This window comes from Vanellus vanellus, assembly GCF_965231255.1.
Source record: "Vanellus vanellus genome assembly, chromosome: 16".
Lineage (NCBI taxonomy): Eukaryota > Metazoa > Chordata > Aves > Charadriiformes > Charadriidae > Vanellus > Vanellus vanellus.
This window is the reverse complement of record NC_138921.1, coordinates 15,898,005-15,924,938: the sequence shown is the minus strand read 5'-3', so window position 1 is coordinate 15,924,938 and position 26,934 is coordinate 15,898,005. Positions and strand designations below refer to the sequence as shown.

Sequence of the window (26,934 nt, the reverse complement as noted above, 5' to 3'; positions counted from 1 at the left end):
TGGGAGCTGGGGCATGGTGGCCGAGGCTGCCCCAAGCCCCACAGGCTCCTTCACAGCCTGCCCTAGAGCCACCCCACTCCTCCTGCCCACAGGCAGCAGCCCAGGCTGCTTCCATGCTGAGCAGCTGACGGAAGAGCGAGCCAAGAAGCCCACTGACACGTTCACAGCCCCTCAGTGCCAAAAACATAGTCTTCCTCCCTCCCTCTACTTCAACACCAACTTCCAGGGAGCTAATCCTGATGTGTACCAGGAGTGCAAACTGGGTAACGTATCTCTCTTGTTCTCCAGAAGTACCCACAAGGAACATTTCATGGGACTGGTGAGAGCGTCTGGATTCAGACATGTGACTCCACAAAGGAGCTCTGGGGTTGTGGCTGACCTGTTGCCCTCTGCCCAGACCTCTCCCTGCTGTCCCCCCCTTTCAGACCTCCTGTGCCCAGCACCCTCACCCGGGGTCACGGATGCAGCGCTGTACAGTGCCGCTGCAAATACTGCGGCTGCAAGCATCAAAGCCAGTTTGTTAGACCTTCAATACACCGCTCAGGCTGCAGACCAAAACCTCTCGGTCAGTGCGGTACCACATGGTACGGAAACTGGGCTCACACTGCAGGAGATGCCCGCTCCTACTGCTAAACGCTTGGGAAGAGCAGACGGAAGAAAACGGGTCAGAAAGCTCCAATCCAAACTTGCACAGATTACAGCGAGTAACTAAGCACAGAGACGGGCAGAGGTCAGGGAAGGAGAGTGAGCAACAACAGCACCTCCATCCCACCCTGTAGCACAAGCCGAGATGGAGCGTGGGCGGGCACAGCCCTTCCCGAGCCCCCGCACCCTCACCTCATTGCTGATGGTCGAGTCCCTGTGCATCATCCTCTGGATGTGGGAATCCAGACTGGCCCCGGAGGAGCACTTGGCCAAAGCTGCCGCGTGCGACTCCTTCTCCCGCTGCCGGACGATGGCCTCGCAGCCCAGCCACTCCGCCATGGTGTGCTCGTAACAGCTGCGCATCTGGTCATCAGCCTGCAGCGTTTGGAGAGACAGAGGGTCTTTGAACGGATGCCCCTGGAAAAGCCCCCAAAACCAGTGCCTCCTCCAGCCCCAAACAGCCCTGCACAAACAAGTCCACACTTGCATTAACCATGGCTATATGGGGCATACAGTCACCCATCTCCAGCACAGTGACAGCCAGAGCATGACACGCAGAACTTTTTGCAAAAATTGGGACAGAAAAATGACCACCCATGTCTCTCCTGCCTTCCAGAGGTGCACGGGGCACTGAACGTGCGCAACCAACAGCTGCACAGGGGTGCGTCCCGCTTGGGCCTAACCAATTCCTGAGTTTTTCTCCCACCTCCTGTCTACAGCCGCAGCACAAAGGGGACACAACGCCCAGTGGGTTCCCAGGGCGGACTCTGGCATATGGACAGTTCGAGCTGTGAAATATCCCGGGCATATGAACGCAAAAGACCAGCCTGCTGAGCTGGCAGCACACCCACACCAACCTCCTTCCTTTCTGCCTCCGTCATCCCAAACTGATAATGGCCCAAAAGGAAGGGCCAGACAGCCTTCCTGATCTCGTGCTGTATCCCGCCGTAGTAGATCAGCCGCAGCAGCTCCTGGTCCTCGTAAGTCTGTGGGAAGAGCTCCGAGTCAGCGCACAGATGCAGGCAGGACCAGAGCCCGGCAGATGGCAGATGACAAGGACAACCCCAGCCTGGCCGTGCCACCCTTTAGCACCCAGAGTGCTGCCCGGACACTGACCACCCGCAAACTCGCTCCCCATTCATTGCAGATGATCTCTCAGATCTCTGCTTGGGCATAAGCAGAGCCAGAGGGCCCCGCAGGTGGACATTTTGGGAAGCACTGGCTCACTACAACCAGAAAGTGGCCCACCAAAGTCACTCAAGGTCACTGCTGTGCCACTGATAACCGTCAGGACTGTGACACTGGCCACTGCTCTCCAGCTATCCTGCCATAACAGCGTGCTGGGACCCCGCTCAACACCACAGTACTCAGGGTGACAGACACTGCTGCAGAGCGGCTCTGAACAAAAGCACATTAAGGAGAGCAGCCTTTATTTCCCGGCTTCCACGTGTGGAGGATTAGGAGCGCTGGGCTCTGGGCAGCCTGGGGCAGGCTCTGACCTCTTCTCAGGGAGCTCTGAGGGTGGTGAGCCCCTGGCGCAGGGTGCCCCGAGAAGCTGTGGCTGCCCCATCCCTGGAGGTGTTCAAGGCCGGGTTGGAAGGGGCTGAGAGCAACCTGGGCTGGGGGGGGGGTGTCCCTGCCCAGGGCAGCGGTGGCACTGGATGATCTTCAAGGTACCTTCCAACCTAAACCATGCTATGATTCTATGAACTTCTCAATGTGCTTTACCTTACCACGCTACAACCGTTTAAGTGACACTGCCCTGGACACCGCAAGTGCACCACAACTGACACATCCCCAGAGTACCATCCCTACCGTGCTGTCCTGCAGGTATCTCTGCCATATGTCCACAGTCAGTCCCGAGCTGGCACTGCAGGGCACATCAGGAGACACGATGTTGTGGTTAACCAGCGCAGATAGGTGGGTTCGCACCGTGGAGAGGTGTCTGCAATACGCCAGCCCTGCAACAGGCAGAAGCAAACATTCAGCTGGGAAACTCAAGGAGCCATGAGGATGAAGCGCAGGAGAAAGCTCTGATGAATCTCGTCCCTGATGGACATCCCCTGAAGCCACACTCAGCCCAAGCAGCAAAGCAGGGAGTCTACTGGGACAGGTCAGTATCTCATCGTCTTGTGCCACCAGCACTGCTGCTCGCTGGGCTGAAGTCCAAGGGTCAGAGTTCAAAAGTTTGCTCCCAATCTGGAGCATGGGTACACAGGGCCCTGCATGCAACAAACTGGTCCCAGTACCCTTGGCCACTGCCTTGCCGCCTCAGCACCACTGCTAGCCCAGAGGTCAAGACCTTACCCCTTGCCCATCACACATCTCAAGGCATCGTGGATGTGACAAGTACTCACAGCCGTAGAACGCCCGGGAGAGGATCTGGTACTTCATATTGTCACACAGGAGCTTCAGTGGAGCTCTGGCAATAAAAACACACTGGATGTGGGGAGAGGAAATGCTCCCACGCATGCCCTCAGCCCCTGCTTTGATCTGACCATTCCAGCTTTGCCTTCAGAGGTGCACCATGGGACCTCTGCTCAGCTTGGGAGTGGCAATTCTTGCTGCCAGGACACGGCCACAGAGCAGCCAAGATGTCCCAGATGAGGGACGCAAGCCTCACTTTAGCCCGGACATGTCCCACTGGCACCTGCAAATGGTCCCTGGACAACCTAGCCAAGTGTGAGGCTGGAGACACCACTTGCACCATAATTGCTCTAGTTGAGCCATCTAGCTGGGCTTTCCCTGGAACCTTGGTTTCATTTCACCTGTATTTCTCAAAGGAAGCAGCAGCAGAGCTGTCATACCTTTCGTGGCTGCAGCCGTTGGATGGCCCACCATCAGAGGAGCCACTCTGAGAGCAGGAGGAGCAGGAGGACTTGCGGGTGCTGGGCTGCCACATGGGAGGCAGGCCAGCACCTGACGTGTCCATCAGGTCCTGGGGCACTGCAAGACAGCAGAGAGAGGAGCATCAGCTACCGTCTGGCACTGCCCCGGCGTCAGGTGAGCCACAGGAGGTCAACAGAGAGGAGAGTTTTGATTAGCAAAGGCAGCATCCCACACAATTCCCAAGGAGACTCCAGCAACCAGGTAGGACCCACGCCAGGTAATCACAGCACTGGTGAGCTCAGGAGAAAGGAAAGGAAACAAAAGGGCATTGATGAGAGAGAGCAAGAACCATCTGCTAATTAACTACAGCACCTTCAGCAAGCTAATCTTAAACTGCTGAGTGCCGACCAAGGCAGAAAATGAACACCCAACCCAGAGTGACTCGAGAGAAGGGGCTGCAAGAGGCTGTCACACAGATGACAAATAAGATGACTGAAATCAACTGTTGTCCCAGGAAGAGTGGATCACCAAAAGGGAACAGCCCCCATCTCTCAAACATTAGGATCCCATCCAAGATTCAAGACAAGAGCATCCAAATCACAAGACAGGAGATAAAGACTTAGACGAAGAAGATGAGAGGGACAGCACGAGCAAGTAGCTCTTCATGTTGTCACTTGCTAAATCCCCGCTTAAACTCCAAAGTGCTATTGCAATGGCTTCGGGTCCTGCTCCAGCATCGCCCCACAAACCGGCCGGGCACAGAGCCAGCACGAGGGGACCGTGCGGCCCCGAGAGCCGAGCCGCCCCCACCCTGAGCAGCTCAGCACCATGCCTGGCCTGGACCGGGCCGTCGTGATGAGGGTGAACTGTGGGATGCGGACAAAGATTAATGAAGAATAATCCTATTTGCTCCTCCTTGGAAATAAAATCATGGTAGAAAATCCAGCTTGAGCTGGGAGAGAGCTTCCTCACTCACCCTTGGACTCTTCCTGCTTGTGATATTGAATAACTGATGCTAGCAAGAAAAATGTTAAATATTCCTATTTCCCTCATATTGAGCAGGTGCCGATAGGTCAGTGACGGTCAGCAGTGACAGGGGACACCTCTGCAGGAATTGTCAAGTGACAACACAGGCAAGCAGTAGTACCAGACAGAAACAACAGTCGCATTACACTGATGCCGAGTGGCCCCCAGAGCACCAAGGGGACGTCGGGACGTGATGGGGAGACTCAGAAACCATTTAGGGATCACCAATATCTTGCTTGCAGCTGCAGTCCTCGCGATCTTCCCTCTCACAGCAGTGATGGAGATCACAGACGCAAGGAATGGATGAAAATTACCATTAATGGTAACTAGGGACACAGAGAGAGGACAAGGGCACAAATGAAAGGGGAGAAAGGAAGAATCTGTAGAGAAGAAAGAACTGGTGCAGTTCCACCCCCCTCTGGGAAGGTCCACAGGAACTGCAGACTTTGATGATGCCAGCTAAGGAGATTGCAGCAATTCATTTCACAGAAAATCTGGCCCCCAGCATGGAATTTTAAGGGATAGATCAAAAGAAAGCTACAGAAAGGAGCATCTCTATCTGCTATTTTAGCCTCAATCAGATTTTTATCTGACTCACTGAATTGTGTTAGTCAGCTAAAGGCAGGGAGAACTACGTATAATCTTAACTGATGTTATGGAGGAGTCACAGGAGATGTGATTGCCCCCTTCTAGCCTCAAAAATACAGGAACAAGTTTTTAATCAGATTTCACAGCTTTTTAAAAGTGCTCCACAAATCTTCTATTGTACTCTTGGTTTTCCCCCTTATAAAGTCACCTATGATGTTCCCAGAGGTCAAAAATTTGTTCTTAGTATCCTGCAGAAGAGTGAGGACAAATGTGCAGCCAATTCAGCCAAGCACATTGTTCAGATAATTCACACCCAGGCACTAAGAGATTTCTGGTTTGGTGAATCCAGCAGCGCTCTCTCCCCTGCCCTGTGAGCTACGGAGCGAAGACACATGAGCCAAGCCTGGCAGTACAGAGAAGGGTGCTGTCACCTCTCCTTTGCGCTGCAGAAGCAACGCTGAAGAAACATCACTGGATCTAACGCAGCACTTGCCGAGTTGGCCTGGTGATAGTAAGAGAAGCATCAGCCCTGGAGGCTTGTGGTGGTGAGAAGTGACGCCCAAGGAACATTACCAAAGTGAACCTTACTACTGAAATTATGTGCAAGATTTTTTTCCCCAACCCTTAAGGCAGTCCTGGCCTGTTGTGCAGCTGCAGAAATGAAGGACTCAGTAGCAAGCGAAAGGTTAAACCAAAAAAATAAAACCCCAACCCATACGTGATGTTGAATAAAAGGCAGTGCTGTTACAAGCAAAGCCCATTTCTCTGGAACCATTTGCCGGGGTGAACTGCCACGTGCCTGTCAGTGCTGCTCTGGCTGCTCATACACCCCGTCAGAACCCACCTCAAACGCTCTCCGCCAGTGCACTCACCAAATTCAGACTGTGTCCCTGGGTAGATTATTCTGAAAACGTAATCCGTGGCTTCGTCATCTTCCTTGTCGGACGCAGACTCGGAGGAGCCCTGGGGACTTCGCTTCCTCAGCTTGGGAAACACCTTCCCCTACATGAACAAAACCCGCTCTTCACAAGCCGCCCCGCGCCCGACCACGCAGGACAGCGCGGTGACCGCCTCGCTGGCGGAGCTCCTGCCCAGCAAGAGCCCGTGCTGTGTCAGCCCAGGTGACGTTTGCAGGTTCCCTGTGCTGGAGCAGCCTTTGGATTAAGCTTTCAATCACAGAGCGAATATATATTGACCCGTTTGTGCGCAGGGTATGTATTATCCGTGCAGCATGGCCAGGCCCATGAGAACCACGCCTACCATGCCCATGGCCAGCACCCCCATACCACATCCCTTCTGACTGGCCCAGAAGGGTCTGTTCAGCGATGAGGGCCACAAGCTAAACCAAAGTGCCGTATTTCAAGCCCACCTTCCTTCTTGGTTTTGGGAGGGGGATTGTTTAAAATGCAGCAGCCACTGATGCCGGGCAGAGTCCTCCCCATCAGCCCTGAGACACTCCAGCAGGAACCCGCAGTGCCGCAGGCTCAGGAACAAGCCCAGTTTCGGGGTGCCTACCTTTCCCCGCTGCGACCAGAGGGGTGGATCCAGCTGCCCATGGGGCAGAAGGCCGTTCTCCAGGCAGGACAGGAACTGCAGTAAGTGCCCTCCTCTGGGGAACCGCAGCGGGGGCCTCTGAATCCCATCCTGGCTCACCAAGACAACCGTTCCACCGCTGTCTACTATTAGCAACAGTGAGAGCAGAGAGAAGACACATGAATGAGGGAAACATTACCAGTCAAAAATGCAGAGGACAGGCAAGAAAGTTCAAGGAATTGTCTTTCTGGTGTGCGAAACAAAGAATTTCTTCCTTGTTGGATCCTTCCCTAAATCCATTACAAGTCTGGAGCCCTGGAGAAGGCTTGCCTGGGAGATGGCACCCTTGAAAACCACCCAGCGTCGCTCTGCAGGGAGTTCTTCCCAGTCAAGGACCACAGCCAGGAGCTGGTTTAAAGGTTTTCCTAGAAGCACTTATATAGTAGTGACCACCCAGAGCTCTGGACATCTGCCCTGGAGCCGAATCAAAACGTACAGGCACTCCCCAAAGATCTAATGAAGCAAACGTCAGGGTGACAACACCCTCCAGCAGCCCCCCACTCTGGCCTTACCTTGCTGGTGGCAGTGCAAATAGACAATCTCCTCCAGGCGAATAGTCATGGCATAGTCCCAGTACACACTGGAACAGAGAAAGAGAGGAAGTCGTGAGCTTCAGGGACATAAGAAGCTCTGCTTCTGTCCACACCAGCTCCAGATCCTGCCTCCAGCTCTCCTGGTGCCAGAGGAAGCTGCAGAAAGGACGAGGTCCCAGCAGCAGTGTGACTGCCACAAAGCCAGCCCGAGTAAGTGACAACACCCCTCCAAAACCAGTGTCCCTGCCACTCCAGCTTAATCAGGGCAAGTCCAGTCCCACCTGCCCCGACACGGACAAAGTGCCCATGAACCCTGGCAACTGCAGGGAGGGACGCAGAGCCCAGCAGAGCTGAGCGCTCTCCTCTGGGCACCCCAGAAGGGACTCCTCATCCTGCTGCAGTGCTGGGAGAACCTCTTGAACCTGGCAGGAGCAGCTCTGGAGCCCCAAGGGAATGTGCAGCGCAGTCCACGCCTGGGCGGCGGTTTGCTGAGCTCCTGTCCCCAAGAGAGGGGAAAACAAACCCTCGCTATTTGTGGGGTTTTTCAAAGCTCAAAAGGGATTTGGTCCCGGTGGCTTCTGGTGGAGAACTGCGCTCCCTCAGCACAGGCACCTCGAGGTGACGGAGCACATCTAGAAAATGCTGGAGAGCTGTTGGTCACCAGGCGGGGCAGAGGGCCAGAGAGACGCCAGGAGGAGCCGGGGACGGGGATCTCACCAGGAGACACCTGGCCTGACGCAAGGTCTCCTTTCTGTGGAGGGCCTACCAAGAGCACTGCTCTGTGAGGGTGTCGGCGTTTAATAACATCCTACTTCTTTGCAACAAAGCAGTTTCCTGATTCTGAGCAGCATTATCTGTCACTTTACAAAAACACTGCTTAAAATAAAGGCTCATAAAGACAGTTAAGGGCGGGAAGGGGTACATTAAAGTCATTCCTTGTAGATTCATACTTACTTTGTCATCTGACTCCTCTCTTCCTTGGTCACATCTTGACACTGGGAAGTTTTAGAGCTTAGGCTAATGCCCAAGTCAAGAACTCAGAAAAGTAGCATAGAGATGAAAATAGCATTTCAGGGGGAGAGTACCAGGCATAACAGAATGGCCCAGGGGCCGAGAAGTAAGGGGAGATGAAAAGAACATAGGTAAAAAAAAACAAAACAACAAACAAACAAACAAAAAAACAAACCAAAACTACAATTGAGACTAAACAAAACTGAGAACAAGTTTTGCTGAAGAAGATCTTTACCCTAGGTCAAAGAATCACTGTCCTAAACACTCAGGCTTTCCTGGAGCGTTTGCTGATGGAAAGGGATTTTGTTTGCTTTGTTTCATTTCTCACGCAAATTGGGATTTGGCATCATTCTTTCATTTGTTAAAAGGATTGCCGCTATCGAGAGAAATGCCAGCAGCCCGTAAGGCAATCCCAGGCAGAAGGGCACGGCAGTACACCCTGCCAAGCAAACTAAGCAGACTTCAGGCCCCCTGGAGGAACAAGCTCCAGGGACTCTGTTAAATCCAAGGGACTTTAAATACCTGCACACAGGATGAGCTGCAGACTGCAGCGAAACAGCACTACAAAACGGCACAGGCTCCGTCACCAAGGTAGGGTTATCTGGGAACTGCTCACGTTCCCCCTCTGCAGATGCTCTTCCCCTGTTTATGAACCCCTCAGTTCCCCAGACCAAAATAACCACAATAAACCGGAAAGCACTGCGTAGTGTGTATAGAGGGCATTCTCCTGAGGAAATTCCCGAGGGCAACAAATGAAACCACTTTGCGTCTTTCAGAACGAGCACCCTCCCGTTCCCTTGCTGAACGCTTCCCAGCAGAGACGGGCAATACTACAGCATCCCACACCATCTCCCGCAGCCCACCTCAGGCCTCTGCCCCCTCCCTTCTCCTCTTCCAGCCTCAGGGGTGATGGTTTTGCTCTGCAGTCAGTGGGAAAACTCATGGGTGGCCTTGGACACCAGATCCAGGCTCTGAACCCGGGCAACATTTGCCTCCCCTCTGCCCCACATCAGGACGCACTCAGAGAGAGTCACCTCTTCTCATAGTCCAGATCCCCCACAGAGCCGTTCATCAGCTGGTTGGGAGTCCACTTCAGCGCCATGATATCTGCTGTCTGGTGAAGGGACAGATACCCCGGGATTGCCTCCATGTCGTCTCGCTTGAGGAGAGAAGCACAGGGAGAGAGTGAGCTGGTGAGAGCAGACTGGAAGACACCAGAAGCACGAAGCACCACCTCAGGCGACCTGAAGCTGAGCCATGCCCTGGAGCACAGTCCTGGACCGTAAGGCAGCCCTGCCTGCTGCCCCGAGCCCATCCACTCACCGGCAGTGAGACCCCCACAGCGGCCCTGCAGAACCCCCAGCAGAGACAAGAGGACACCCCACCAGCCTGTAAAGGGGCCGAGAGCAGCTGCCCGGCGGAGGCAAACTTAACAGCTTCGTCTGCTAACTGCAAGCAGTCTGCACTTCATTTATTTGACTACAATAAGCAGGAAGGGACAGCAGGAGGCGTTTTGTGGCCTCTGGTCAAGAGAGGAGCCTGTTTCTACTCAGACAGAAGAGCTCTTCCATTCAATTGGGGGGATCCATATCACCAGGACCTCAGCAAACGCGGTCCAGTCGCTGCCTTCCCAGATTAGAAATGAGCCTGTGCTTTTCTCCATCAAAGAGCAACTTGGGATAGAATTACCTGGCGGGGAGCAGAGCAGTATTGTAAAACCCAGATGCACCAGCAGGTACTTACCGGCTGCACCAGGACGTTGTTCTTGCCGTAGAGCAGCGTGGCTCGGGAATTCTGGTGCAGCGACTCCACGTAGTCCCTGGCAGACAGCGACGGCCGGTCATCCATACTGCCACTCGAATGCCTTTTCTGAATCTGGAAGAGATCCACCTACAAACGTGAGGTCAGCACAGATGCCTCTTGCTTTCAAAAAGCTTCTCCTGAAAGCTCATTCCCTCCGCACTTATACACTTAAGAAAGTCACTACTAGAAATGTTTCCCTCTGTGTCCTCTAAGAGGATTCCTGGCTCTGGCCAAGCTTGATTCTGTACTTAGAGAAGCCCCAGGAGTGTGCTTTGTTTGCAATAAACAGAGCAGACTTCAACTGCCTTTGGTTTTTGTTCATATATGCTGTTCCCAAAGGGTGGAGACCCCATGATGTGGTGCTGCGTCGGTCCAGCACGCCTGCAGTCTCCACGGCCCATGTTCCCGGCACTTCTGGCTTGCAGACTTCAAGTAACTGCATTTTTCTACCTTTTCAAACAAATAGATCCTTGAGCCTTGACAGCACTGCCTGTGCACCCCAGGAAAGGGCTGCCAGGGACTGTCCCTCCCAGCCTGGCCGTCCCCGACTCACACAGAGTGCTGGGCGCTTGGTGGGTGAGTCCTGGCGACAGTGCGAGCTGTGGATCCGGTGCCTCTGAACCAGCTCGTCAGCTGAGGGGTCTGTCCAGAAGTGGTCAGCGGTCTTCATCTTGGTATACTCCAGCGCACAGGGCCCCACTGCACAGAGAAGAAAATCACGAACATGAGGAAGTCATTGGTGGTGTTCCGATGACTGGTGACTTCTCAGATCCCTGGAGCCCAGCATCTCGGAGCAGGGGTGGTGGGACTGCAGGCACCAGGCTTAGCATGCATTGCTGCTGCATTGTATGACAGCGGTGAAGGACTCAGAGGGGTCAGTCAGCCCCGGCAGCGAGCGATAACCCACTGCCTGACCGGCCACGTGCATCCCGAGCCCTGCGTTGCAGCCCCACGCTGCTTCCCAGAGCCCGGCCTCAGCTCTGGATTGTGCCCACCAGAATTACTGAAGCCCATGCAAGAAAAAGGAAACCCCAAGCTCAGCCTTGACACTCCCCATCTCTATTCAGCGCTCAGCAGCCGGGCATCACGTGGCTTTTATAAGCACTCCACAGGGCTACCTGTCCAGGGCTGCTCAGTTTTCTGAAGTTCTTACTAGGAAACAACTGCATTTCACATCCCAGATCACAGAACCAGGAACACAGGTTTGGGAAGCAAGCCATCAAAGTAGGGTAAGAGGAAAGTGTTACCCAATAGAGATGCAAGAATTGGCCCATCCACAGGATCCATCAGGAGAGCTTCTTTCTCATAGTACTTACTAGAAGAAAGAAGAGAGCAGAATGCTGTAGCATTTCAGCCCCCTGGGACTGCAAAATGATAGAGACAGTAGTTTTCAATCACTGTAATGCCCTTCTCTTTCTGCATCATTCCTTGATGGTGAGAGGGCAAGAAACCCTTAACAGGCTGCTTCTGCTAGCTGTGAAATTCCGGGGGAAGAGACGCCCTCCTGCACCACGTTGCAAGCACCACTGTCTCCTAAGAAAACATCCCGAGGACTGGAGACGACACCTCCCCAGGACAAGACACCACAGCATGGAGTTTTGAGAAGACAAGGATGATGCAGTCCCCAACAACCCAGCTGTCAGCAGAGCAAGCGTGGCCTGTCTTTATTTTAGGAAGTGTACAGTGGCCACCAGCAGCAGGGAATCAGAGTCCCCATGCTGGGCACAGAGCGACACAACTGGCCTGTCCCATCCAGGGACTTCTCTGGCCCATGTGGACGCAGCTCAGCCAGCAACACCTCAAGGACCATCTGAAGGGGCAGATGCTGGCAGTGAGTTGGGAGGGGCAAATGGTTGGCCTGTGCCAGCACTCACCTGCTGTTTTCCACCAAGTAATGCACGATTTTATCCAAGACCTTTTCAAAGAGGGCTGTGCGGATCCAGAGGTGCTTGATGGCTTGAGGAGACAGGTTGGGCAGCTTCGGCATCTTGCGCACGTTCTCTGGGATGCCCTGGACTTGATTTCGTCTTTAGAGGTACAAGGCAAAAGACAACAACATCACCGGCTCATCCCAGAGCACCGCAGGAGCCTCGCAGCACCTCGTGGGGCACGAGGACAGGGTTCCAGTGGTGCTGACTGTGGTGGCTGGGGGATGCCCAGGGAACTGCAGGGGGAAAGGGCTCTGCAGACTGCTCCCTTCATCTATTCCACCCCTACTCCAGAGGCCCATATCTGTATTTGAAAACTGACTTCAGTAATTAGGTTTCCCACTGTAAATGCACCCTAGAACAAGCCTCTGCCTCAGCAGAGTCCTCCAACCCACACACCTCTTCCACTGGTGCCCAAGGACAGCAGTTCACAAGCAAAGCGCAGCGTAAAGATTCCTGCCCCCAGGTAGTTGCACCATCCATCACCCTGGTTCCTGTCCAAGGATGAGTAAGCCACTCTCAAACAGAAGTTGAATTACTGCAGGTTCAAGCCCGGTGCATTGAGGCAGACCACATTTGGTTCCAGTTGGCTTAGCGCACTGGTTCATAAACCGTGACAGTTCAGGAGCAAACACGCTTAGCTGCTCCTCAGCATGAGACAAGGGGCAGAGGAAGTAAGAGCCTTTCCATCCTAGCTTAAACCACAACTGCAACTTACAGTCTCCTAGAAAAGCAGCCGGTTCTGTCAGGATACCAAAAGCCCAAGACAGGACTCTGCTCCACTGAAAGAGCAATTCCTCCTGCAGAGGCTCAAGTGGGACATTGCGATCCGCAGCCATACCCAAACCACGCACCCACACCGAAACGCAAGCAACCTGCGGGGTAACGCCAGTGCTGGTGCCTTACGCGTTCTCGATGAGCTGCTCCAGGTCTTGCACCTTCTTGCAAAGCTCCTCCGCCAGAGGAAAGCTCTTGCCCACCTTCATGAACAGAGCTGCTATCTTGTTGCTGCGTAGGAATCCCGCTGCCCTCCGCTTCAAGCCGTACAAGACACAGGCTTCCACAGCAGCTGCAACACAGCAAAGGCGTTACTGAAGCAGCAGGAGAACACGGAGCCCACGTCACAACAGCCAGTCTCCCGCTGCATCCATGACCTTAACTCCACAGCAGAAACGTTTCCCAAGAGGAAAGCAGTGCCATGTTCTATTCCTGCCTAAGCAGACAGGAGATTAGGGACCCCAGATGTCTTTTGAGCCAAAGCAGCAGCCAGTGGTACGGCTTTTCTGCCTGCAGAGTCCTCAGTTCTGCTGACTATACAGAGGGACAATTTCAGTTTTGTAAACCAGAAAAATTGAGGTTGGTGACGTCTATTAGAAGTCCGGCTAATCTCAACAAAAGGGCTACCTTGATGGAGGTAAACGTGAACCGTGGGTGGGCAAAGTACTTCAATGGAGAGTTAACTTGTGCTGTTAAAGTAGATCCAGAGCCTTCCTGAAATCACCTAGGAGTCACCACTAGTCAGGCAGAATAACTTGTCTTGGACTCACTTCTCGGACCAACCAACAGCCTAAAGAGCACCACTAGATTAGCGATGAAATAGGAACGTGCAGCTTTCGCCCCACAGAGGTGGTATCTCTGTGCCACCACCAGTGAGCAGTCTGTGCTGCCGTGCCCAGCACGCAGCCTGCATTAGGATTCCTCAGAGCACTTTTTGGTCATTCATAGAACAGAGCAGGAGAAAGGATTTGGACCACTGTGCTCACAGCCCTTTGTTCCGAAAACACCAGGATCCGGCTCCACTACATGATATCCTGAATGCAAACCAATTGATGCCAACGCTGGGAAATCTCAGCATGCACGGAGCCCGCGATCCCGCTTCCAGGGCTGTACCAGCACGATCGCTGTTACCGGAGGGGTGATTTTCCCAGCAGAGGAGCAACTGGCTCATGGTGTGGCAGTAATCACATAGATCAGGAGCTGCTAAGAGCCTGCTCACACAGAGTCACTCAGGTTAAGCCTCTGGGAGTAAACAGTTTATCCGTGGTTTAACAGCTGGAAGTTAAGTGTGGCCGTATGCCGCACAGTGATGCACGTGGCGCTGCTCCCCTGGCTAACGGGGTCTGAAACTACTTCAGGTGACCAGTTTGTCTATGGGGCCAGCACCCCAGCCAAGCCTGGGACAGAGAGCAGGCTTTTGCAGTGTCATTGGGGAGGGCACTGCCAACAGCGCACCAGACTTGGGTCCTTCTGCAAGCTCGGCGCACGAGTCTCTCCCCTTTCTCCCCAGTGTGCTCATCAGTCCAGCCACCATCTTTAATCAACGGGCTAGATGGAAGGATAGCATGCAGAACTTCTCAGACAACATATTTTAAGGCAGAGAACGTTCCCACCTGGCCTTCAGGAAAATGTCCTCATCAGACATGAAACAACTAACAAGCAAGAGCACTGCATCTTCTCCAGGCAGGATAATTGCTTTGCTCTGCAGACAAACAGGCTGACACGCTCCTCGCAGGTTTCTTGAGGATTGTAGAGAAACCAAACAACTCACAGAAGTTTTCCCTTCGGCCCAGTCTGAGGGATGAGTAAGGCTGGAATAAGAGATTGCACCCGCTGGTCCCCTGTGCTGGGATGGTCCAAGCAAGAAGGAGAAAGGTCGGGAGCGAGAGACAGGCACGCTGAGGATTTCTAAAGCAGCAGAGGAAATGGGGCATTTTTTTCACACAAAAATCTCAGTCTTCACACAAACGTTTTCACCAAAAAACTAAAGGCAATAGAGAACCTGGGGATAACTCACAGGCAACACCAGTGGCTCAGTCTGGCTTGGGAGATCCTCCCAGCTCATGGTGACTCGGTTGGCTCCTTGCAGCTGGTACTCGGCAGTAAAGTCCCTGTGCAGAGCTTCGCTTAACTCCCTGCATGGGGCTCTGCCGAAAGGCAGCGTCAGGCGCTCCCCAAAGCACAGCGAGCGCCCAGAAAGCACCGACCGCCTGCCCTCTCCTGCCAGGCTCCCTGCCCGGGCACACGGCGAGCCCGGGGAGCCGACTCCGCTGGCGATGGGAGACGGTGATGACTCCACAGAAAGACACGCACACGTACAGGCTCCACTGGCAAGCTGTTTGCCGGAGTCCCCTGGGAGGACTCAGGATGGATGTGTAGTGTCAAACACAGACTTATTAAACAGGCTGATCAAAGCACTGGAAAATTACACAGACCCACAGTTCTGCAGGCGATCGATCTGGGTCTGACAGCAAGCTTTCTGGCACACCGGCACCCCTCCTTCCCCAGGAACGCGACGCCGCAGAGCCAGCCACGCTGAGCCGCCCCTGCAGCAGCCCAGCAGATGCCGATTCGCCTCTCGCTTGGAAAGACATTTTTTCCTACAGCTGAACAACTCTATGGAGACATTTAAAAAGACATTTCATGCAGACCCATCACCATCAGCTCCTCGGGCTGAGAGATGCTCTCGTTATCTCTGCCCCGCTTAGTGCCATGCCCGAGTTCACCGCTGAGCAGGCAGAGCTGGCGCGCAGCATCTGAGGTGCTGCGAGACACGTCCTGTGCTAACAGCAGAAAAGCAACACATTTGGGGCAGCCAAGTCCTGCTCACCCAAACCCAGCCATTCAGAGCCGCTGGATGGATACGTATTTTTTAAACAAGCCCTGCACAAACTCTCCTGAAGCCCAGACACGCTACAAATAGCACAGCCCACGCACGGATGGGTCTTCCTACCAGTCCCAGAGGACAATTTGCAGCTGCAAAGTAAGACCAGATGGCTTCGTGGCTTTGGGACCAAATGCTAGACGACTCACCTCTTCCTCAACACACACTGAAATCACCCCATTGCACACCCCTTCATTCCTCTGTTCTGTGCTTCACGCCTGAAATACGAGGGACGGGCACAAACAACTCCACATGCCTGAGACTGCACCCAGTCGTGCCCATTTCAGAGTACCCAGCCATGGAGCAGGCACCTCCGGAAAGCTCAGGCAGGTCTGAGCTCCTGCGGCGGAGCAGCAGTCGTCAACCCCAGTCAAGTGAGTTCAGGAGCCAGCTGGAAATGAATTGCAAGCATAAAAATCACAGTTTTGTTTATGGAATGTAAGGTTATGCTGACATACAGCAAATCACAGCAGCACCTTCAAAACCTGGGGAGGTTTCCCTTCTCCACCAGGACTGAACCGAGGGTGAGGTGTCTGTGGGACCACACCACCAACATCAGCTCTCTACTGATGGAGCTGAACTTCAGCCCCACTGCCTGCTGCCAGCACTGGGCCGGACACCGTTACCCCCTCCTTCAATTTGTATTTTTGGGGATTTTCCTGTTCTCAAGCAGCCATCTCCAGCTCTTCGGAGGTGGCCTCTACCTCCACCGCGCGTGGCAGCCTGGCCGGGCTCCAGCACTCATCTGGTGCAGCTGGGCGCCGGAGCTGCCGGGCACGGTGCAATGTGCCATTGGTTCCACTCTGAATTTCCAGCAGACGAGTGAGAGCACTCATGCTCGCGCAGGAGAGCAGCAGACTGCTTTGCTCACGTTACGGCCAGCACATCACACCTCCCTGCCAGCTAGGGAACAGCACGTGGGAGAAAACCCAGACTGGTGAAAAGCCTCCCAGCACGCTCCAGCAAGATGGAGCGGTCATCAGCATCTGTCCTCATCACCGTAGCCTGAACCTCTCCAAAGCACTACTCCTGCTGGCAAAACTACAGGGAAATGGTCAGTCTCCATAGGAAAAACTCTCCCTGTGCTCTCCCGAGGGCTCAGAGGTTTGAGCACAGCAACTAAGAGCACTTTGTCTATGCTAAATGCAGGGGGAATGGTAGGTTTGTTTTAACTTTACAATTTTTTGAGCCCACTTCATAACTTACCATCACCACCGCAAACAGACACTGTGAAGAGATTCTCCCCATCCCTACGGATATAACCTACAGCAGAGATGCACAGCGCAGGGGCTCTGTGCAGCAGGTAAGGTGGAAGTTTTGATTCTTGGCAAAAGACTAAAGATATTTCTGAGGACCCGAGTGCGCTGTGGCCTGGCACGATCCAAACCACGCAGGGGTTGAGCATAAAGGCAGCCTTAGCACTGATGTGGACAACAAACCCCTCGGCTCCCACAGCCTCCAGCCCTGCTGCCGGCTCTCCATCAGCCTCCCAGGGCAGCGTGAACGTGACAGATGCCAACTCGTGTTTGTCGGCTTCAAACCCTTCCCTTGCAGGAAAAACAGGGCAGCTGCCCTTTCCTGCCACACCACTGGTTTCATCAGAAGGGGTTTGCGGTACGCTGGCTACACGGAGGACGAGGAGGGCTCCATGAGGAGGGCTCTGGGAGGAAGGCGGCTCGCCCCTGAGGAAAGGGCAGCTCTGCCTACCCAGAGCCAGCCCGGCAGCACGCTCTGCTTGTCAGGGAAAGGGGTTATTTATAAGCTCACCCGGCTCACAGAGAGCCACAACACCAAGGAAGGTGCACATACCATTCAAACGAGAGCGCAACAGCAGACCGACCAGAAGGTGTAGACACCAGAAGGCAGTGAAAGTGCAGTAGCATCATTAAGAAGCCAGAAGGAACCAACGAGCCCTTCGTGCCTGGATGCCTCAGCTCCGTGTCGCAGGAGGCTATAAATAATTGCAGGCTGCGAAGCCTCGTGCTGCACAGAAAAGCAGAGAATGAGTCACACCTTGAAGTCTGTTCTGCTCTTTCGATGCCATTCGGTCGACAGCGTACAAAGGCACACGGGCCTGAAACAAGCATCTGCACGTATTTCATGCGAGGGCACCGGAGTAAAGGAAGGCGGCAGCCTACGTGCTCTCCAAAGCAGAAAAGGAGACCTCTCAACTCCCTTCTCTTTCTTTTTTGTGCCTGTCTGTGGATGCTACAGCCTTACTCAGCGGCGACAGTGCTGCACGAGCCTTCTCGGAGCAACTCCTTCAAAAGCTAGTTGTCATCACTGCTGTCATTTTCTTCCCAGCCTCCAAATTAGCAAGCTGCCCTTCAGCTATTTGTAAATTGAGGAGCGCTGCTTCCCCTCCGCAGGCTGCCTGCAGCGTTTGCTCAGCAGCAGCCGCACGGCCCCAGCCTGGGCGTGCTGGAAGCGCAGCTGACTCTAACTCAGCAAACATCTCCGCTGAGAGCGACGGGCAGAGCAAGCAGATCAGGCTCCGAACGGGCACGGGTTGCCACCCCCATACCTGGAAGCCAGGGCTCGTGGTGTCAGGGCTGAGCAACACAGAGGTTCCCCGGCAGCTTCAATTCCAGGGCTGAGCCACGGGACAACAGGGGAGTTTAGTGCTTTGTCCTTTAAAGAAACTTGCTCAGCCGAGGACCCCGCGAGGTCCACCTCCCTGCCCCAAATCCCCGGCCGTAGCCATGCCGAGCAGGCACCCGGCAGCAGCGCAGCCAGGCTCCTCCGTTGGCAGGAGCAACGCCTCCCCTTGCAGCTATGCTGGGCTTTGAGCAGGGGCCACAGGGCTGGCTAGCTGTCACCTGGGGAGGAGAGGTGACAGCAAACAGCAAGCCACAGATAAAACCGGCACGTGGCTTTTCCGGCAGCTGGTAACAGCCTCTCCTAAGGTCCTTTCAGCTGTATCGTTTGCAGGGCACAACAGCCTCCCTCCCTTAACACTGCTTCTTTGCAGAAAGCAGGGAAGGTTTGTCAGCAGCTCTGTGCCCTGCAGAAAGGAACACAGGTTGTTTCTGCCATCTAAGCACTTTGCAGAGGCAACTGCAAGGCCACTGGTCTCAGGAGTTCACCACTGCACGGCAGCAAGGGCCAAGGAGGTGCCTGAGATCTCCTCCAGGAGCACCCAGGCATATTGCAGAGGCCAGGCTCTGCCCAGCCGTGCCCGTGGGGATTCCTCACAGACCTCCAGGACCGTGACGAGGAGGAAGGCTGTGGCTGTTAGGAAGGCTCAGGCCATGGGAACCCACAACGTCACCTCCACTACATGGCAGAGCTGGGCCCAGACTCCGGCCGTGCAGCCGCCGGCACTGCAGCCCGCCTGCTCAGCCATCGCCCTGCGGGTTGCCATAGACACTACCGCGGCAGCCGGGAGCAGCGAGAGCCGGCACGTGGCGGATAGCACAGGCGCCAGGGCTGCAAAATTGGTGAGTGGGCAGAGAGGGAGCATAGCTTCTTCCAGCAGAGCTGCGACGATGCCTCTTCTGTCCATCTTCTCAGTAGAAATGCGTGAAACGGAGAGGGCAGCAGGCGAGCACAAGCGCGGCAGGAGATCACCGCAGCCTAAACGGCCGGGGAGGCACGGCTTTCTCAGCAGCAGGGCACAGGCAGTGAGCGTGTGAGACCAGACCGAGCCAGGAGGAAGGGCAGCACCCACCTGCAGATGGGACCTCTACCCTTGCCAGAGCTCTGCCGGCGCACAGGCACACACACCGCACTCCCCAAAAGCCCCGTCCAGGCAGGGACAGATGCTGCGCTCCACAAAAAGACATCCTGCCCTGGGAGTCAGCGGGCAGAGGGAACTCTTCAGCACTTCCATCTGGAGTCCAGCGTATGAGCTTTGTCTCGCAAAACTCCGGAAACACCCCAGAGAGGGCAATTCCACCGATTTTGGTGGATGGATCCACACCTCACACACGCAAGAAGGGAAGCCCAACAGGGTAAGACACAGCACAATCACTAGTCCTCAGCAAGCCACCTTCAGCAAACTACCTCCACCATTTGCCCAGTGCTGTCAGTGACCAGCAGCAACAGCTTTTGCATCCACATGGCCCCAAGAGCAGCTCCTGGAGGGAGAACCACTGTGTCTGGCAGGAGTCTGGCAGAGCAGTCCTGTGCAATGGTGACTGCTGCTCTACATAACACTGCCAAGGGAGGAGGCTACGAACGGATTCCAAAACAAAGGCACCCGGGAAAACCGCCGTGGTGCAAGCCTACTGCCAGTTTGGAGGACAGCAGGGGACTTATTCTTTTTCCATAGTGGTCACTGATATCTCCCAAAACCAGTGTCCATCTCTTAGACAGCTGCTAGTGAGAAGATAGAGGCAGATGGAGGGCACCAGGCACCTTGCCAAAGCACGTTCTCGAGCTCTGGGTGAGTGGGTAAACACTTGACACTGACAGGGCTGCCGAGGCACAGAAACCACAGCTCACGTGCCTGATTAATGCTGTCCCTTTGTTTCCTTGAAGGCCCCATCTGGCTCCAGCTCCATCCCACCTGCACCCCCGAGGGGCTGAGGACTTTTCTTATCCGCACAGCACCGAGCACAAAGGGGCTGATTGCACACCAGGGCTCCTGGGCCACAACCACCTCACTCATCCCACAGCCTGAACTGCTTGCCCTGCTACCAACAGACTAATTGGTTTCTGCCTGGGTTTGAAATTCAAACACCCCCCCAGTCCACCAGCCAGGTCTCCCCACTTTTGCAAACGCTGACCCTGGCAGTGCTTGGCAGAGTGGACAACTGAAGCTGCTGAAGAAGCTGCTGTACCCGGGGCATTAACCATGTCCAAGGCAGATGCTTATTCTCCCATTTGAATGGGTGACCAAAGCTGCACAGAAAGGCCAAAACAATCGGAAGAATCTAATTTTGCCACCCTGATTGCAAAGTCTCCTCTGATGATCAGCAGTGATCTTATTAAAGGGAGAAATTATGTTTTCATCTGTCGGAGAAGAGATGGGGAACCAATGTGTTGGACCATTAGCACTGCTCTGTGGGCTGGTCCAGCCCCCAGAAACCTTCTCCAGCCCCCAGAAACCTTTCCCAGTCCCGAGCAGTTGCCGAGAGGAGCCTGGGCACCACTGCCAAGCGAGCTCACCAGCTGTGCCGTGCATTACCACATCGCAGTCGCAGTTTAGGCTGCTGCAAACTGTGCTGCCCCATGGGAGCGGGCAGGCTGCCCCAAATGCTCCTCCTGGGATGTGCTGGCCATCAGAGCTCTGCACCAGGCAGCATGCTGAGACCTGGCCTCAAACTCGTGACATGTGCCACCAGGAACAAGGCTGCCCTCTCCTGCTCCACACCACCTTTGGGATACAAATACTCCTCCTCTCCTGCTCTGCAGCCTTCGCCCAGAGTCCCCCCAGCAAGTATCACAGACAGAAGCCAACAGCTCTTCAGGGAGGTTTTTAAAAAACACTGTGTCAATATTTTGATGGATCCATTCTGAAACACTTCTACATTATAAAATTCTCACACCAGTAGAAAAAAAAAAACAGGTGAAAAAAGCAGGTTAAGTGAAGAGCACAGCTGCCAGAAAACAAGCCCGAATCCTGCACAATATCAGAAGAGATCTTCCACAAACTCCATTTAAAATTCTTTAGCAGCCTCCAGCCTCTCTGCTCCTGCACTCATGCAGACTGAAGACTCCCTTCCATGAATTCCCATTCCATAATAGCGAAGAAGTATTTGGACTTAACAGACTCTCTGTTGAATCAAGGGAATTAAAAAACCCCAACTATTATTTCTAGTATTTCTTAAGTGACTGTATACACTGCCAACATCCCTCCCTCTTTTGACACATCTCAATATATTTTAAGCCCAGAGCGAAGGCCCTGGGGACTCAGATCGCTGCCAGAACAACTCATCCTCTGGTACTAAGCACCTCCCCAGCCCCAGCACAACACCCCAGAGCTGGAGCGTGCTCCCAGGAATGCTGCATCCCGCAGCCCCAGCATCCGGCAGGGAAAGCCCAACGTGAAGAGGGTGCTCCAGCCCCCAGTTCACGTCAACATCCCGCCACCAGAGACTCACCACAGAAGGAGATGATGTGGCTGCTGTCCTCATGCACAAACTTCCTCGTCACCGCCTCCTCCATGATCTGCTTCACCTGTTGAACAGAGGCCCAGTTAGAGAAAATGCTGAATTTCAGCTACGGATCAGAGTGAGGAGACCTGCAGTGGCATGGGCATGAGATGTTCTGCTTGCTTCGTGTCTGTAAGGAAACCTCCTCTGCTCTCTAATCGCCCCTAACGGCACAAGAGGTCTCATGGAGCATCACCAGCTATTTCAAAGTCAGGTAATAAAAAAGGGATGGTTTGTTTTTGAGAAACTTCAAAGCAGGAAAATTATGAACAGAAAATTAACTGGAGGAATGAAGCAGCATTCAGATAAAAGACATCTTAATAAAGGTAACCGAATCTTATCTTCAATGCTTTTACAGTATTGTTATGGTCTTTCATTTTATAGGACTCTGACAAATTTCATGTGACTTAGCTGTCCCAAATGACTGTACCTATCCATCAATGCCAAAGTCAATGATCACCTGGCACCAAATGTGACCAGAAATGCTATTTGCATAGCGATGCAATCAGCGCTGCCCTCCAGCTGCTGAGTCTGTACTGCTCGTGACACGTTACTGGCACTCATTTCAGTGCAATTAATCAAAAGGAAGCTGTCGTGTAGGTTGCACATCAGGGGCACAATTATGGGAAGAAAACAAATAGGAACCCACATAAATCAGGAGCATAATTTTTGCAGACACGAGATGGGAGGTTAGACCTGCCAGGTAAGCAGGCTGCAGACTCTAGCCTCGGAGAAGCCCCCAGGACTCCCTGGCTACTCCCCACCAGTAGCTCAGAGGAGCCTGAGGAGCCAAGGACTATCAGAGCAAGAAACCCAAGTACCCCCAGCACTGGTGCTCTTCCACTAGGACCTGTCCCCGCCAGCACTGACACTGCCCAGCTCTCCCCTTCCCGCTGAGGACATCCCTTTCCTAGAACACAGACCCGTTTGGGAGATACGGCAAGGTCACCCTGTAGGTGCTAATGAACTCGTCGTGCCTTAAAGCTGTCTGTCACACATGCCCTCAGAGCCAGCAGGTACAACACGCTGCCGCGAGATGGGTTCCCTGTGGCTCAGCTGTAGCAGCCCAAAGAGAACAGGGTTATCCTGCAGGGCTCACCCTCGCCCTTCCAACGCAGCGCGCTTCCCGCAGTGCCCGCAGCCTCAACAGATGCGCCTGAACCAACCCTCAGCTCTCCAGACCACTCTCCCACGCAGCCTGCGTTCTTTCCTCGGTATTTTAGAGCTAGAAAACGGGGCTAGACCAAGCTTTGTTCCAACTCTATGCAGGAACTGCAGGTTACAAACTTGAGTCGCTGTCAAAGGAGAGGATTTTTTAGAGCGCCGTGAATTCCTATGGTGGATGAGGTTCTGGTGCAGGCTATTCAACGTCTCCTGTTGGAAGCATGTTGTCCTCCCTCTGTGTCTCCCACTGCTCCTGGCAGCTTCCTTGCTGGTCTGCTGGACTCAGTTATTCTCCACAAGGAGGACATTGAAGCGAACACCAAAACACACACCGCTGCTAAACAGTAACGGTTCTGGGCACCTCAAGCAACCTCACACTCTAGACAGAAATGACTTCTCCCAGTGCCCGCAGGCTGGGGGAATACAGCTGGGGGAGCTCTGATTTTCAGGGCATGAAATGCCCTTAAAGCTGGATGATGTGGGGGAATATGATCCCGCAATCAGGGCCAAAGCACTGCCAGGGAACACAGAGCAGGTCTGAGAGCTGCCCCGGCTCTCAAACAACGTCATCTCCGTTTGCCCCCACACCTCAGCAGGACGCAGGACCTGCACACAAGAGGTGAGGAGTTTAGTGCTCAGGAAGGTTTGAGCCCATCTCAGAAAGCACTGGAGGAGTCAGTGTTATTAATGAAGGTGGCAGCCCCAGACCGATGGCCCCATGAACCGCCCTCCATCCAGATCACACCATGCCCACCACAGCCTCACCAGCTAAGCCCTGCCAGCTCGTACCAGCAGACCACAGGTTCTGCCATCCCTCTGCCGGTCCCCCCAACACCCCACAGCTCTGGTGCGAACGCCCTTCCAGGCAGACCCCGGCTCCCAAGGTGCCGTGCCTCTTAGAGCCAGCCTGCCCTACCCCGCTCAGCGCAGCGGTGACTTCCATCCCCAGCTGTCACCCTCCCTAATCCTGCTGAAATCAGCAAAAGTCCAGCTGGATGTTTGCTCCTTAAATGTTCAGTTCCTAAGCGTTTTGCCTTTTAAATACAGAGCTGCCAGCGTGCCCAGATCTCATCTTCTAGCACCTCTGCAACATCTTGCTTTTTGCTCTTTGGTTTCAGAGAACGCAGGGGAAAGGGCTCACAGTGCAGAGATGTGGGCGTGAGAGAGGCTCTGCTTATCAAGATGTTCTCTCTGAAGGCACAGGGAAGAGGAAAAAACAGCAGGTCAAGACTCGGCCAAGCAAACCTCGCATGTATGAGAGACCTTCAAAGGCATCATTTTGAGAAGTAAACTCCTTTGCAAGACATAATCAAGGTCAGTTATGCACAGCTCAGTAAAGGAAATCCTGTTAAGAATGTGGATTAAGAAAAAAGTCACATCTAAAGCCAAAAGGATCTCCCTGCATGTCAAAGCAATCAGGTCGGCTCCCTGTGCCGCTCTGCTCGACGTGCTGGGTGACGAACAGAGCCCGCCTGTGAACCCAGGGGGGGCAGGACCTGCACAGTGATTCCACCCGCATCCCGGCAGCTCAGATGAGCTGACAGTGAGTCAGGAACTCGCAGCAGGGAATGTCACCGAGATGTGGACCTCGGGACCAGCGGTGGCTCAGAGCACTGGGAAATTCCCCTAGGCACAGCACAGCTCCTGCAACTCCCACGTCCCAACTCTGTGCTTGGAGCAGCGACTGCAGCTGCAGGAACATCCCAGGAAGGGAGGGCTTGGCTTCCAGAGACCCTCTGCCTCAGCGTTTTATTGTGGCAAGTGGCAAAAAAAATGCAGCTGTCCCTTCTCAGGGCACCTTCTGGCGAGGCAAGGCCAGGGGAGGTTCGCAAGCCCTTCATTTCATTACGCCCGACGCACAGTTTTGCCCACAGTGCTGAGCACCGCGGAAGGGGAGAGCTGCGATCCTCGCTCAGGCTTCCTGGCTCCAGCACTGCTTTATTTTAAACTTCAACAACAGAAGGAACACTGTGAAACAGGAAGAGGGACAGAGCAAGTCCCAGCAACAGGAAAGAAGTCCCTCTGTTCCATTTGCTGCATTATCATAGAATCAGAGAATGGTTTGGGTGGGAAGGGACCTTGAAGATCATCCAGTGCCACCCCCTGCCCTGGGCAGGGACACCCCCCCCAGCCCAGGTTGCTCCCAGCCCCATCCAACCCGGCCTTGAACACCTCCAGGGATGGGGCAGCCACAGCTCCTCGGGGCACCCTGCGCCAGGGGCCCACCGCCCACACAGGGAACAATTTCTTCCTAATATCTCATCTAAATCTCCCTTTTTCCAGTTTGAAGCCATTCCCCCTCATCCCATCACTCCATGTCCTTGGAAAAAGTTCCTCCCCGGCTCTCCTGGAGCCCCTTTAGGGACTGGAAGAGGCTCTGAGGTCTCCCTGGAGCCTTCTCTTCTCCAGGCTGAACACCCCCAACTCTCAGCCTGTCATTATAGCAAGAGGTATCCCTTGACCGTGGCTGCAGTGGTGAACCAGAGACAGGATGCACACACCTCTCATCCACCAGCAACCAGTGGCCCGGCGCACACCCGAACAGAGTTCCTCCTTTTCCTCCACCTGACATTACAAGTGTCCCACAAAGACATGCCAACCCCTCCTTCAGAAACCCTGATCGGCCCAAGAACCACCACTGATCACCCCCTCGTTGCAGCCCTGGCAGAGGCCCAGCGACGCACCCCTTGGGGCCTTCAGGGAATCCCCAAAATTCGGCTCTCCCTGCAGGTTGAGCTGCCTTCGCCCAGATGGCCCATGGCCCTCACCTGGCTGGGCTGAGCCTCCTCTGTCGGCGGGTCCTGGGCACTCCTCCCTCACATATCCATCTCATCTACCAGAAAACGATGAGCACAGGGATATAAAATGAACCCTCATGACCACAGCAGTCTGCTCGCGGTCCCGGGGGCTTGTTCCTGCCTCCCTTGAAGGGATACAACTGCTCGTGGGGCCATGCTGCTAACCACAGCAGATACTGCTTAAAAAAACCCCAAACCTGGGGATTTTAAAACTCCAATCAGGTCATCAGTTCTCAGGATGCAAAACTTCTTCTGCAACATTGTGATCAGGAGCCACCAGGGAACTCAGGCCCTCTCTGAATCACCCACAAGCGTAAACCGAGAATCCGTATTTTAAACCCCCTGAAATACACTTGGGAATCAATGCCCCCCGTTCGTTACCAGCTTCTGATTAAAATCAGGAGCATATTCAAATTAAAGCAGTATATTCAAATATTTGTCAGCCACCTTTCACGCACGCCGTCGTCTCACTGCTCCGCCGCAGCGCCCGCAGTCACACCTACCGCAGGACGGCCGTCGGAGGGGCAGGGACCAGATGGTCACTCGCTGCCGGCGGAGCAACCAGCACAGCGGGGTCGGGCTCTCACCGCCCATCTCGGTGCCAGCACAGCACAAACCACCTGCGCTCTCAAGGAACACAAAAAAAACACCCTTCCAAGAGATGCAGTTTAGTGGAAAATTACTCCTTAAAAGAAAAAAAAAAATATGCACTGTATTGATTGAGGTTATCACACTAAACAAAAGAAGTCAAAGGTATCTAAAGAGATAGAAGTGGAAAGGGCATTGCCACAAGGGCACTCACCCGACACGAAGGGCTAGCGCAGACCGGGAGCAGCCGTACAATAAACAGAAAGCCCCAGCAGGTAGGGCCAGGCAGATAAATACAGTCTCCTAACAGAAAATGAGTGTTATACTGAGAAAAATTTCAAACAAAACAATCTTACACTTGCCCATAAGTGGACATGGCTGGTGTCTGTAGGACAGCTCTGACCCAGAGAACCCCAAAACTCTTGACAGGTTTCCTGTGCTGTTGTCCGCAGATCCCGACGGACTCCCCCACCCGGACTCCCCACAGCCGGTTGGGATGACAAACGCCGCAGCAGCCATCTGCCGCCGTGCTCCTGGATCCCCTCCTGAAAGCGCAGCGGGTTTGTGACACTGCGGGGACGGAGAACGCCAGCTAACCCACGTCTGGCTCACTCCAGAGAGAAGACTTGAACAGCCACTGAATGTGCTGCATTCCGGCATTTTAATGCT

The 26,934-nt window shown here is 54.1% G+C and overlaps 1 protein-coding gene across 1 annotated transcript in view; it reads right to left on the bottom strand.

Moving 5' to 3' along the window:
• SGSM1 (small G protein signaling modulator 1) overlaps nucleotides 1–26,934 on the bottom strand; it is a 41,807-nt gene that overhangs the window by 7,166 nt on the left and 7,707 nt on the right. The window contains exons 3-17 of the mRNA XM_082491659.1: nucleotides 21,665–21,740; nucleotides 12,863–13,025; nucleotides 11,903–12,055; nucleotides 11,276–11,343; nucleotides 10,582–10,727; nucleotides 9,969–10,100; nucleotides 9,260–9,384; nucleotides 7,194–7,261; nucleotides 6,604–6,767; nucleotides 5,961–6,090; nucleotides 3,453–3,591; nucleotides 3,003–3,067; nucleotides 2,461–2,606; nucleotides 1,503–1,631; nucleotides 838–1,020 (exon numbers count right to left, since the gene is read on the bottom strand). Of these exons, the coding sequence (XP_082347785.1) occupies nucleotides 838–1,020; nucleotides 1,503–1,631; nucleotides 2,461–2,606; nucleotides 3,003–3,067; nucleotides 3,453–3,591; nucleotides 5,961–6,090; nucleotides 6,604–6,767; nucleotides 7,194–7,261; nucleotides 9,260–9,384; nucleotides 9,969–10,100; nucleotides 10,582–10,727; nucleotides 11,276–11,343; nucleotides 11,903–12,055; nucleotides 12,863–13,025; nucleotides 21,665–21,740 (1,887 nt within the window). The remainder of the gene's footprint in view (nucleotides 1–837; nucleotides 1,021–1,502; nucleotides 1,632–2,460; nucleotides 2,607–3,002; nucleotides 3,068–3,452; nucleotides 3,592–5,960; nucleotides 6,091–6,603; nucleotides 6,768–7,193; nucleotides 7,262–9,259; nucleotides 9,385–9,968; nucleotides 10,101–10,581; nucleotides 10,728–11,275; nucleotides 11,344–11,902; nucleotides 12,056–12,862; nucleotides 13,026–21,664; nucleotides 21,741–26,934) is intronic.